Source organism: Schistocerca piceifrons, chromosome 11, assembly GCF_021461385.2.
Source record: "Schistocerca piceifrons isolate TAMUIC-IGC-003096 chromosome 11, iqSchPice1.1, whole genome shotgun sequence".
NCBI classification, from domain to species: domain Eukaryota; kingdom Metazoa; phylum Arthropoda; class Insecta; order Orthoptera; family Acrididae; genus Schistocerca; species Schistocerca piceifrons.
Genome location: NC_060148.1, coordinates 64,811,598 through 64,825,512, shown reverse-complemented (window position 1 = coordinate 64,825,512; position 13,915 = coordinate 64,811,598). Strand labels below are relative to the sequence as shown.

Below are 13,915 nucleotides of genomic sequence, written 5' to 3'. Positions count from 1 at the left end.
AGACAGATGACACATCTGGCACCCAATGAGGTCGCTGATATGGAGTACCTGGCACTCGGTGGCAGCACAATGCACCTAATATGAAAAACGTATGTTCTGGCGGGTGTCCAGATACTTTTGATCACATAGTGTATATACATGTTTTCCCCCATTTCCAGCAGGAATCAGTCCCTGGAGTTCGTCGCGTTTACTAATAGTCAATAAATATATGTATATATAACCTTCAGAATTTGAAAGAGAGTATTCCAGACAACATTGTCAAAAGCTTTCTGAAGGTGGCAGGGGTAAAATACAGGGAGCGAAAGGCTATTTACAATTTGTACAGAAAGCAGATGGCAGTCATAAGAGTCGAAGGACATGAAAGGGAAGCAGTGGTTGGGATGGGAGTGAGACTGGGTTGTAGCCTCTCCCCGATGTTATTCAATCTGTATATTGAGCAAGCAGTAAAGGAAACAAAAGAAAAATTCGGAGTACGTATTAAAATCGATGGAGAAGAATTAAAAACTTTTAGGTTTGCCGATGACATTGTAATTCTGTCAGAGACAGCAAAGGACCTGGAAGAGGAGCTGAACGGAATGGACAGTGTCTTGAAAGGAGGATATAAGATGAACATCAGCAAACCAAAACGAGGATAATGGAATGTAGTCGAATTAAGTCGGGTGATGCTGAGGGAATTAGATTAGGAAATGAGACACTTAAAGTAGTAAAGGAGTTTTGCTATTTTGGGGAGCAAAATAACTGATGATTGTCTAAGTAGAGAGGATACAAAATGTAGACTGGCAATGGCAAGGAAAGCTTTTCTGAAGAAGAGGAATTTGTTAACGTCGAGTATAGATTTAAGTGTCAGGAAGCCGTTTCTGAAAGTATTTGTATGGAGTGTAGCCACGTATGGAAGTGAAACGTGGACGATAAATAGTTTGGACAAGAAGAGAATAGAAGCTTTCGAAATGTGCTACAGAAGAATGCTGAAGATTAGATGGATAGATCACATAACTAATGAGGAGGTATTGAATAGAATTGGGGAGAAGAGGAGTTTGTGGCACAGCTTGACTAGAAGAAGGGATCGGTTGGTAGGACATGTTCTGACGCATCGAGGGATCACAAATTTACCATTGGAGGGCAGCTTGGAGGGCAAAATTCGTAGAGGGAGACCAAGAGATGAATACACTAAGCAGATTCAGTAGGATGTAGGCTGCAGTAGGTATTGGGAGATGAAAAAGCTTGCACAGGATAGAGTAGCATGGAGAGCTGCATCGAACCAGTCTCAGGACTGAAGACCACAACAACAACAACGTTTGTGAACTTATCATTTCCGAGAACGCATGCTAATACAGCCTGATTACCTGTAAATACTACATTAATGCAATAAATGATCAAAATAATGTTCGTCAACCTCAATGCATTTGGCAATACGTGTAACGACATTCCTCTCAACACCGAGTATTTCGACTTCCGTAATGTTCGCACATGCATTGGCAATGCGCTCACGCATGTTGTCAGGCGTTGTCGGTGGATCACGATAGCAAATATCCTTAAACTTTCCCCACAGAAAGAAATCCGGGGACGTCAGATGCGGTGAACGTGCGGGTCATGGTATGGTGCTTCGACGACCAATCCACCTGTCATGGAATATTCTATTCAATACCGCTTCAACCGCACGCGAGCTATATGCCGGACATCCATCATGTTGGAATGACATCGCCATTCTGTCATGCACTGAAACATCTTGTAGTAACATAGGTAGAACATTACGTAGGAAATCAGCATACATTGCACCATTTATATTGCCATGGATTAAATGGGGGCCAGTTATCCTTCCTCCCATGATGCCGCACCATACATTAACGCGCCAAGATCGCTGATGTTTCACTTGTCGCAGCCATCGTGGATTTTCCGTCGCCCAATAGTGCACATTACGCTGGTTTACGTTACCGCTGTTGGTGAATGACGCTTCGTCGCTAAATAGAACGCGTGCAAAAACTCTGTCATCGTCTCGTAATTTGTCTTGTGCCCAGTGACAGAACTGTACACGACGTTCAAATTCGTCGCCATGCAATTCCTGGTCCATAGAAATATGGTACGGCTGCAATCGAAGTTGATGTAGCATTCTCAACACCGACGTTTTTGAGATTCCCGATTCTCGCGCAGTTTGTCTGCTACTGATGTGCGGATTAGCAGCGACAGCAGCTAAAACACCTACTTGGGCATATTCAATTGTTGCAGGTCGTGGCTGACGTTTCACATGTGGCTGAACACTTCCTGTTTACTTAAATAACTTACAGACATCCGGCGAACGGTCCGGACACTTGGATGATGTCGTCCAGGATACCGAGCAGCATACATAGCACACGCCCGTTGGGCATTTTGATCACAATAGCCATACATCAACACAATATCGACCTACCGCAATTGGCAAACGGCCCATTTTAACAAGGGCAATGTATCACGAAGTAAATACTGTCCGCACTGGCGGAATGTTACGTGATACCACATACCTATACGTTTGTGATTATTACAGCGCCCTCTATCACAAAGCGAAAAAAGTGGTCCAACCAAAACATTCATATTTCTTTACGTACTACACGAATATGTAATAAAAAATGGGGTTCCTAATTTAAAAAAAAACGCAGTTGATATCCGTTTGACCTATGGCAGCGCCATCCAGCGGGCCAACCATTGCGCCATCTGGTTTCCCCCTTCAAGCTAGACGAGTTTCGTTCTTTGTAGTTTTTTCGTTTGGCGCTTATTTCGTGAAACATTTGGCCCTGTCACTATCAGTGGACCACCATGTATACGTAACCCATCTGTTACCTGTTTTCCGAGAATATACAGGGTGTCCGAAAAGTCTTTCCCTGATTACATAAATTGATAACTCAGGCTAGAAGTAAGATACAAATATGAAACTTATGTGGATTTGTTTACAACTATCAAAGTTTTTTTTTTTGTTTTCGGTTCGCAGTACGTAAGTAGTGGATGAGGTGCAGTGCCCAGTAAGCCATGTTAACCAATCAGGAGAAGGCGCAGTGTGTCCTGTGGTACCATGAGACACGATCACCAACCACAGTGCAGAGACACTTCCAGACAACATTTGGAAGGAGTCCACCTGATGTCAAGAGCATTAAAGCCTGGTATGAGAGGTTCAAGAACACAGTGTCGGTTGCTGACCTTCCGAGGTCTGGTCGACCAAGAACCACAGCAGACAGGGCGGAAGCTTTAAGGCAGTCTTTTTTGCGAAGTCCGAAGAAATCGGTGCGCAGGGTGACACACTGAATTACAGATGCCAAAAAGCTCTCTCCATGACATTTTACACCAACGTTTATTGTTTCGTGCATACAAAGTTCAAATCGTTCAGGCCTCGTTGCCCAACGACAGTACCACGTCGATATGACTTCGCAGTCGAAATGCTATCAGGTATTGAGGAGGATGATGGTTATCTCAGACGGATTGCCTATTTGACGAAGAGACCTTTTTTGTCAGTGGAGTAGTGAATCGCCATAATGTGCGCATTTGGGGTTGACAACCCCCTGGCGAGGTCACGGAGTGCACCAGAGGCAGTCCAAAGGCGAATGTTTGGTGCGCGCTATGTTGTTGTTGTGGTCTTCAGTCCTGAGACTGGTTTGATGCAGCTCTCCATGCTACTCTATCCCGTGCAAGCTTCTTTACCTCCCAGTACCTACCGCAACCTACATCCTTCTGAATCTGCTTAGTGTATTCATTTCTTGGTCTCCCTCTACGATTTTTACCCTCCACGCTGCCCTCCAATACTAAATTGGTGATCCCTTGATGCCTCAGAACGTGTCCTACCAACCGATCCCTTCTTCTAGTCAAGTTGTGCCACAAACTTCTCTTCTCCCCAATCCTATTCAGTACTTCCTCATTAATTATGTGATCTACCCATCTAATCTTCAGCATTCTTCTGTAGCACCACATTTCGAAAGCTTCTATTCTGTTCATGTCCAAACTATTTATCGTCCATTGCACGATCGAAATATCGGGCCATTCTTCTTCGCTGAGGCTACCATCGCATCTGCAGTGTATCTGGACATGTTGCAATTATATGCTGTTGCTCAGCTGCTTCAGTATCACCCCGATGTCTCGTTTCAGCATGACGGTGCACCGCCTCATTGGGGTTTGGACGTCTGTGCCTATCTCGATATGACCTTTCCTGGGCGATGGATTGGTCGTGATGGGCCAACGGTTTGGCCTCCACGCTCTCCTGACCATTAGACTTCTTTTTATGCGGTTATGTCAAGGACGAGGTCTACCGAACACGTGTACCAGATCTTGAAACCCTGCGGCAACGGATAACCGCAGTCGTTGAATAGATCCCTCCAGTGATGTTGGCTAATGTGTGGACGGAAACTGAATATCGCCTAGATGTGCTACGGGCTACCGAGGGTGCTCGTGTGGAAGTTTACTGATATGAGAGAAAAACTTTGATGCTTTGTAAACAATTAGACACCAGTTTCATATTTGTATCTAACTTCTAGCCTAAGTTACCAATTTATGTAATCAGGGAAAGACTTCTTGGATACCCTGTAGAATGTCGTGCTCCAGTTTACAGAGTCAGCTCATTACCGAGCCGCACGTCACAGAGAGATGGTAACTCGCCCGCCTGGTGTTGCAGTCCAAGTCGCGGTCGCGGTCGACAGACGAGGAGGCCCCACCAGCAGCAGAGGCGGCTGTGGACGGCTCAGCGCCAGCAGGGCCGGACAGCCAGGCCGCAGCTGACGCCATGCCGGACGTCGCGGAGGAGGAGCCCGCAGTCGAGAACGACGTCGCGCGCTCCGACGGGGAGGAGGAGGTGGAGGACGACGAGGACGAAGAGGAGGAGGCTATCACAGAGGTCAGCCAGTCAGTGTGACGCAGCCACTCGGTGGGTGACTTGCAAGTTTGTCGATCCGTCATCCATTTTCCTCTCAAGCCTTCCTCTGCAACAGAAGTCCAGTGTTGTGGTGCTTTGAGCAGTGTTTAACCCTTTCGCGAGCCGTGGAAAACATGCTTCCCACTACAATGAACTCGCCTCTAGTTCCGTGGGATTCACAGTTCCCACCTCTGTGCGGTGCTACCACCTAGTGAACAGTATAGGATACTACTTCCAATCGCCGGCTAGAGTGGCCGAGCGGTTCTAGGCGCTACAGTCTGGAGCCGCGCGACCGCTACGGTCGCAGGTTCGAATCCTGCCTTGGGCATGGATGTGTCTGTTGTCCTTAGGTTAGTTAAGTTTAAGTAGTTCTGAGTTCTAGGGGATTGATGACCTCAGCAGTTAAGTCCCATAGTGCTCAGAGCCATTTGAACCATTTGAACTACTTCCAGTCGGAAGTTCCCGCCGTTTATGCTGTACCTTCGCGCAGAGGCATTGTACTAGAGATGGGGGATCCGCTCACATAACTAATGAGGAGGTGCTGAATAGGATTGGGGAGAAGATAAGTTTGTGGCACAATTTGACTAGAAAAAGGGATCGGTTGGTAGAACATGTTCTGGGGCATCAAGGGATCACGAATTTAGTATTGGAGGGCAGCGTATAGGGTAAAAATCGTACAGGGAGACCAAGAGATGAATACACCAAGCAGATTCAGAAGGATGTAGGTTGCGGTAGGTACTGGGAGGTGAAGAAGCTTGTACAGGATAGTGTAGCATGGGGAGCTGCATCAAACCAGTTGCGAGACTGAAGACCACAACAACAACAACATAGCTGTTTGTGAAAGCATTTTTTTCTGTTGATTGTGTCGTATTCGAGAAATGGAATGGATCAAAGAAGCGTGAAGCATCTTAATTCAGGCATAAAACAAGGAAAGGTGGATGTATGACCCACACGACCTGCTTTCTCATAATAAGATACATCGGTAACCTTTAATTGTGATTAATATGCATATAACGTTACATGGTGACATTCGATTTGTATCGTATTGCCTTAGCTTACGAAAAATCATGCTTACTTGATTGCATCTCTTGCTTTATTTCAGCATGCCAGGAAAGAGAAATGGGCAGCAAAAGGTGGGAAAGTCCGTACAGTTTTGCTCAGTGCGACAGAACAAGGACTGCAAAATTCTGTTCCAAACTCGAAAAAAATGACCTTAAATTGAATATATTCCTCTGCCTTCCTTCCTTCTTTTCAGGCAGGGTCGAACCCAACAACGTCTGGCTTTTCGTTTTCGCGGTAGTTCTGCCCTAATAAGGAGATTTACTGTCACCGCCAGCGAAGTAGAGATGGGGGATCCGCTCCTGAACTGTTTTATAGAGTTGAATCTTTCAAAGGAGTGAACAATCAGTGATTCAGAAAAAAAGAACGGTAGCTCCAAACGTTTCCCACAGCAGAGAGAGAGAGAGAGAGAGAGAGAGTCGGAGCAGATCAGCGGCGCCTCTGCTGGTCAGAGCACACAGCACGCCACACAACACAGCCAGCGCCGGCCTCTGCCCTGCTTCTGCCTTGGCTGCCTGCATTGTGCAGTGCCCCATTGGATTTTGTGTTTCACATATGCCGTGCCGTCTCTGTGCTTCCTCTGCCGCGTGCAGTGTCTGGAGCAGCTTAACTTAGCATCGCACACCGTCGGCGATCGTTTCAGTCGCACGTCCTGCCCTCTGGGCGGTTGATGCGAGCAACAGGACCGAGAGCCTCCTAGCGGAGAACATAAGAACTACTCGCAACAACGTGCTCGCAAGAAAATGGACGATTTGTCTCGGAGCGGGTGACTGGCGGCCATTCACCGCTCCCCCTACCCTCGGAACTCGCCCGCTCAACGCTCACCCCACCGTTCTCGACTCTAGCCAGAGCGTTGAGCAAAGCAACTCAGGTGTCACTCTGGTCTCTGGGGTCTTAGCTCATGCAGTAATACAGCTCGCGGCTCGACCTGCTTGACTCAGCGCCTCTGCATCGGAGTTCGTCTCTACTGGATATTGTTCTTCGTAGTAATACCGCTATGTATATTACATTATTATGTTATGTATACATCATTTGTTTTTATTTTATTTTTATTTGTTTAAACTGATCAGATTAGGTTCCTGACGACTCCTCTTACTATAGGATTTTTATTATGGACACTCGAATTTACGCTTTAATAGGGAGTGAACCGATAAACGTATCGCAAAATGTGATACACCAATATTTACCTTGTTTTATTCTGCATAAGGCTATATGCAGCACTTTAGTCTTACAGTCAAATTCATTTTTTTTTCTTATTCTGGTACGGATTTTGAGATTTTAGGCGTCTTCGGAAGGAAACGTTCACTTTAAAAATATATGACTTGCGATGTATTTGTACGAGGTTAATGAAATTTTAATACATTATAGCCAAATATATTGTTAATGTAAATCTCAAGTTACAACATTTTCCGATCACCCAAAAAACCACGATAGTGCAAAATAAATCAATAATCAAAAACTTTGTCATATCGTGGAAATTTCAATAAACAATACAAAATTCTTACTCATTATCTGTGTTACTTCAAAATAGGATCAAATAAGATCAAAATACAGATATCGTACTGGAATAAACCAAGTTTAAAGGGCAATGTGCCTTCCATTTATTTTCTATTGTGAATGAGTGGTGAGTCATGAAAAAGAGCTAGTTCATTGCAGGGAGTGAATAGTTCTGATCCGATCTCTGAAAAGAACAGTTTTGCCCATCTCTACATTGTATAGCTGAGTGTTGCTCTGTAGAGGAACCTTTCAGTGCTGTTTGCGTGACATTTTGTGATTTTTTCCTCAAAGCTATAGTATAAGGTAAATACTTTTGATTTACCCAAATTTATGAAGGAAAACGTAACATTGCAACGAGCAGAATTCCAGTTTGAAACAAAAGGAGCCATTTCTGCAGTAAAATGGATGGATAACCGTCCAGTCACTTTCCTGTTCTCAATTCATGACCCTTGAGAAACAGACACAGTGAAAAGGAAAAACAAGGATGGTACTAGTACAGAGATTTCTTGTCCTGAAGTTGTGGCAGAATACAACAAAATAATGGGTGGTGTCGATAAGTTTGGTCAGTTACGAGAAAGGTATGCTATTGTCATACGTTCTGTAAAATGGTGGCACAGAATATTTTATTTCCTGGTGGACGTTGCTGCAGTGAACAGTTTTATCATGCGGAAAATAAGTAAAAGAGAAAGTGGGCAGCATGATCAGCTGCATCTAGCCAGACAACTGATCGCTGGCTTCTCATCCCGAAAAAGGCGTGGACAAAAACCTGTCTTTCTGGCAAAAAGGGGTAAAGTACCTGAAGATGTTCGTTATGTGGCTGTAGTGGAGCGTCAACCTATTTTAGGAGAAACCTACTGGATGTGCCGTCATGGTAGTACCAAAGCTGCGGAAAAGAGCACTCTTGTTTGTACATATTGTCAAATACCACTTTGCATAGACCCATGTTTCAGAAAATTTCATGGCAAGTAACTGTGAACAATCGTTTTAACAAAAGAAGTAAATTTATAAAATAAATATGACATGTATTGTCGTTTAACTCCAAGGAAGGGCAGTGGGAAGAATACTTCCCACCTTATTGTGTGACCTCACCTTCACAGTTGTAACAAATTTGACATTCTGTTTGATAAATATACCTATCTCCTAACTACTATCAGCTCTACATTCACTAAAAAAAATTGCTCAATAATTTTGCCCACGAAAGGGTTAAATTACTGTACCCTAAGTCTTTGATGTTACTGACCTGTAAAACCTAAATAAACAGTAAATACAGATGATTGCCACACCTTTCTAACGAAACACACAGTGGCAATGAAGTGTTAAGGTGCAATATGCTCAAAGAGGCTAAAAATGTGGCATCATGGTGCACACTGTCCAATGGAGTACAGTTCCAGTGCAACATGCATTCAATAACAAGATCCCAAAACATGGTAAGTGGAACCAAACAGTAGTTTAGTCTTATGAAACATGGACTCCAAACAGTTCTTTCTTATATGACAAAAACCGGAAATATATATCTTTAAACATTATGCAACACGATTATTGGAATCTTACACTACTGGCCATTAAAATTGTTACAACAAGAACAAATGCAGATGATAAACGGGTATTCATTGGACAAATATATTATACTAGAACTGACATGTGATTACATTTTCACGGAATCAGGGTGCATAGATCCTGAGAAATCAGTACTCAGAACAACCATCTCTGGCCGTAATAACGGCCTTGATACGCCTGGGCATTGAGTCAGACAGAGCTCGGATGGCGTGTACAGGTACAGCTGCCCATGCAGCTTCAACACGATACCACAGTTCATCGAGAGTAGTGACTGGCGTATTGTGACGAGCCAGTTGCTCGGCCACCATTGACCAGATGTTTTCAGTTGGTGAGAGATCTGGAGAATGTGCTGGCCAGGGCAGCAGTTGAACATTTTCTGTATCCAGAAAGGCCCATACGGGACCACCAACATGCGGTCGTGTATTATCCTGCTGAAATGTAGGGTTTCGCAGGGCTCGTAACGCATCTGAAATATAGCGTCCACTGTTCAAAGTGCCGTCAGTGCGAACAAGAGGTGACCGAGACGTGTAACCAATGGCACCCCATACCATCATGCCAGGTGACAAGCCAGTAAGGCAATGAGGAATACACGCTTCCAATGTGCGTTGACCATGATGTCGCCAAACACGGATGTGACCACCATGATTCTGTAAACAGAACCTGAGTTCATCCGAAAAAATGTCCTTTTGCCATTCGTGCACCCAGGTTCGTCATTGAGTACACCATCGCAGGTGCTCTTGTCTCTGATGCAGCGTCAAGGGTAACCGCAGCCACGGTCTCCGAGCTGATAGTCCATGCTACTGCAAACGTCATCGAACTGTTCGTGCAGATGGTTGTTGTCTTGCAAACGTCCCCATCTGTTGACTCGGGGATCGAGATGTGGCTGCACGATCCGTTACAGCCATGCGGATAAGCTGCCTGTCATCTCGACTGCTAGTGATACGAGGCCATTGGGATCCAGCACGGCGTTCCGTATTACCCTCCTGAACCCACCGATTCCATATTCTGCTAACAGTCATTGGATCTCGACCAACGCGAGCAACAATGTCGCGATACGATAAACTGGAATCACGATAGGCTACAATCCGACCTTTATAAGAGTCGGAAACGTGATGGTACGCATTTCTCCTCCTTACACGAGGCATCACAACAACGTTTCACCAGGCGACGCAGGTCAGCTGCTGTTTGTGTATGAGAAATCGGTTGGAAAGTTTCCTCATGTCAGCACGTTGTAGGTGTCTCCACCGGCGCCAACCTTGTGTGAATGCTCTGAAAAGCTAATCATTTGCATATCACAGCATCTTCTTCCTGTCGGTTAAATTTCGCTTCTCTAGTACATCATCTTCGTGGTGCAGCAATTTTAATGTCCAATAGTGTACAATAAATATTTATCACGGACCACTAAGCATTATTCATAAATAAAAGGAAGCCAAATGCATTAGGCATAGAAACAAATATCTTTTTATTTAGTTGCATAGATGGACTACATCTCTAACAACTTAATAGTAGAAGTAGTAGTAACGTGAATTTTGAAACACAGCTGACCGGTTGCAATAAGATTTTACATTAACATGGTCTTGACACTGATTATGAGTGACATTATCAGAAAATCCAAACTATTACCTAAAAACATAACAAACAATTGACACAAAGGAAAAGCAAGAATGGACGTCTATTTTACTAAGTAGATTTATTAAACACTCTACTCGCATGTACTAACAGGTGAACAGATTTACCAGAAAAATGCTTTCGTCTCATAAAATACTTCATGAGAAGATAATATATAAAACATATCAAAACTACAGACATTACAACTATCATAAAATTGGTAATTGTCACTAAAATTACAGCTACATGGCGTAGCACACTGTACACCATAAGGGCTGTAACAGCAAACAAGCATTGGAGTTGGCATTAGACTATGAGCCTCACAGAAGGAAATTATGTACGTGAAACAAGTTCCTCCATCTACTGGCAATCAAAAATAATCAGCTGCTTACATTAACAAAAATATTTTAAACAGCATATAACTGTTCATCTCATAAGTCAATAGTCAGTATTATGCAAATAGATACGTACACAGAATAATGCAACAGCAATGATTCTATACATTTTGTATGAAAACAATTATAATGTAATAAACGAAAAGAGAGAGAAGAAGATGATATTTTAGAGTCTATTCTGAGGAAAAAGAAGATTTAATTTTGTCATTTTTAAGCAGGGGCTTTATACCATTGAAGATATTTTTATGACATAACTGCAACTATTCATTCAGAATGAAACCGCCATTAAAAGATCTTTGACAGTTTCTAATTCTTCACGGATATCAAGTCTGCAGTCTTTCTTCTCTGTATGTAGAATGCTGATGCCATTGAACTTCTTTATGCTTGTGGCCTTTAAATAATAGGTGATCAGCAAAGGATGAGTTACGTATCTGTACACTTTTGCTAAGTAATGTTGTTTATGTCTAACTGCAATTGTTCACCCTCTTCATAATATATAATAGACCTGGCATGTGTCGCAGCTAATTCTGTACACACATGAGTTTTGCAAGGTAGAGTGCATTAGTTTCAAATTGTCAATAAGATTATTTTGCAAGTTATTATTCGTAGAAAATGTTATTTTACAGTCATATTTGTTTTGGAGGAGACGTTGAATCGTGTACTATGGACAAATTAATAACAGTAATAATAACTAATTTATTTAGCAAACCGCTTTTTGGCTTACAGTCTGATGACAGTGTTGTAAACCAAAACCTGGTAAAGTAAATAATTTAATACTATAGAACATCAACAATTTTGTGCTTTTTATCTATAAATACATTGAAGTTTTACCAAAAATCAGTAAGAATCAATTAACACCTACATAATTGCATCAAAAGTCTGCATAGCTATCCAAGATCTCCATCAACCGTACAGGGTGTCCCAGCAGGAATGGCCAGTATTCAGGGCTGTGACAGGAATGGCGATTTGCAACCAAAATGTCTAGTAAACATGGGCTCTACAACGCATGCCTAACAGCTGTGAGCACTTGTCCAGTAGAAAGTATGTTTCACAGCAGCAAAGAGGATGAGGTGCTCATATCTCCTCTTGACACCACATTCAGTGGACTTTTTATCTTGTTACAGTCCATACTACCTCCTCTAAACGTATGTAAAGCAAATAGCTGGTAGTATAAGAAATTTGTCTCACTGTATCAAGATGGAGAAGCATTCATAACTCTTAAGGTATGTAAGGCAAGCGAAGAAGGGAAAGCAGAAAGGTGGAAGGAGTATATAGAGGGACTATACAAGGGCAATATACTTGAGGCCAATGTTATAGAAAGGGAAGATGATGTAGATGAAGATGAAATGGGAGATATGATACTGCGTGAAGAGTTTGCCAGAGCACCGAAAGACCTGAGTCGAAACAAGGCCCCGGGAGTAGATAACATTCCATTAGAACTACTGATGGCCTTGGGAGAGCCAGTCATGACAAAACTCTACCAGCTGGAGAGCCAGATGTATGAGACAGGCGAAATACCCACAGGCTTCAAGAAGAATATAATAATTCCAATTCCAAAGAAAGCAGGCATAGACAGATGTGAAAATTACTGAACTGTCAGTTTAATAAGTCAGGGCCGCAAAATACTAACGCGAATTCTTTACAGACGAGTCGAAAAACTGGTCGAAGCTGACCTCAGGGAAGATCAGTTAGGATTCTGTAGAAATATGGGAACACGTGAGGAAATACTGACCCTACGACTTATCTTAGAAGCTAGATTAAGGAAAGGCAAACCTACATTTCTAGCATTTGTAGACTTAGAGAAAGCTTCTGACCATGTTGACTGGAATACTCTCTTTCAAATTCTGAAGGTGGCAGGGGTAAAATACAGGGAGCGAAAGGCTATTTACAATTTGTACAGAAACCAGACGGCAGTTATAAGAGTCGAGGGGCATGAAAGGGAGGCTGCGGATGGGAAGGGAGTGAGACAGGGCTGTAGCCTCTCCCTGATGTTATTCAATCTGTATATTGAGCAAGCAGTAAAGGAAACAAAAGAAAAATTCGGAGTAGGTATTAAAATCCATGGAGAAGAAATTAAAACTTTAAGGTTTGCCGATGACATTGTAATTCTGTCAGAGACAGCAAAGGACTTGGAAGAGCAGTTGAACGGAATGGACAGTGTCTGGAAAGGAGGGTATAAGATGAACATCAACAAAAGCAAAACGAAGATAATGGAATGTAGCCGAATTAAATCGGCTGATGCTAAGGGAATTAGCTTAAGAAATGAGACACTTAAAGCAGTAAAGGAATTTTGCTATTTGGGGAGCAAAATAACTGATGATGGTCGAAGTAGAGAGGATATAAAATGTAGACTGGCAATGGCAAGGAAAGCGTTTTGAAGGAAGAGAAATTTGTTAACATCTAGTATAGATTTAAGTGTCAGGAAGTCGTTTCTGAAAGTATCTGTATGGAGTGTAGCCATGTATGGAATATGGACGATAAACAGTTTAGACAAGAAGAGGATAGAAGCTTTTGAAATGTGGTGCTACAGAAGAATGCTGAAGATTAGATGGGTAGATCACATAACTAATAAGGAGGTATTGAATAGGATTGGGGAGAAGAGGAGTTTGTGGCACAACTTGACAAGAAGAAGGGACCGGTTGGTAGGACATGTCCTGAGGCATCAAGGGATCACCAATTTAGCATTGGAGGGCAGCGTGGAGGGTAAAAACCGTAGAGGGAGACCAAGAGATGAATACGCTAAGCATATTCAGAAGGATGTAGGTTGCAGTAGGTACTGGGAGATGATGAAGCTTGCACAGGATAGAGTAGCATGGAGAGCTGCATCAAACCAGTCTCAGGACTGAAGACCACAACAACAACAACAACAAGGTTTGCATTTTACAGCCCATTTTTACTAGACTATTGTGCTTCGAATGATAATTCCTGTCATATC

The 13,915-nt window shown here is 43.0% G+C and overlaps 1 protein-coding gene across 1 annotated transcript in view; it reads left to right on the top strand.

Annotated features, from left to right (window-relative positions):
• Positions 1-13,915, top strand: part of LOC124720051 (high affinity cGMP-specific 3',5'-cyclic phosphodiesterase 9A) — a gene marked incomplete at its 3' end in the record, with an annotated part of 606,367 nt that overhangs the window by 575,255 nt on the left and 17,197 nt on the right. Inside the window, exon 12 of the mRNA XM_047245312.1 lies at positions 4,634-4,846. Within this exon, the coding sequence (XP_047101268.1) occupies positions 4,634-4,846 (213 nt within the window). The remainder of the gene's footprint in view (positions 1-4,633; positions 4,847-13,915) is intronic.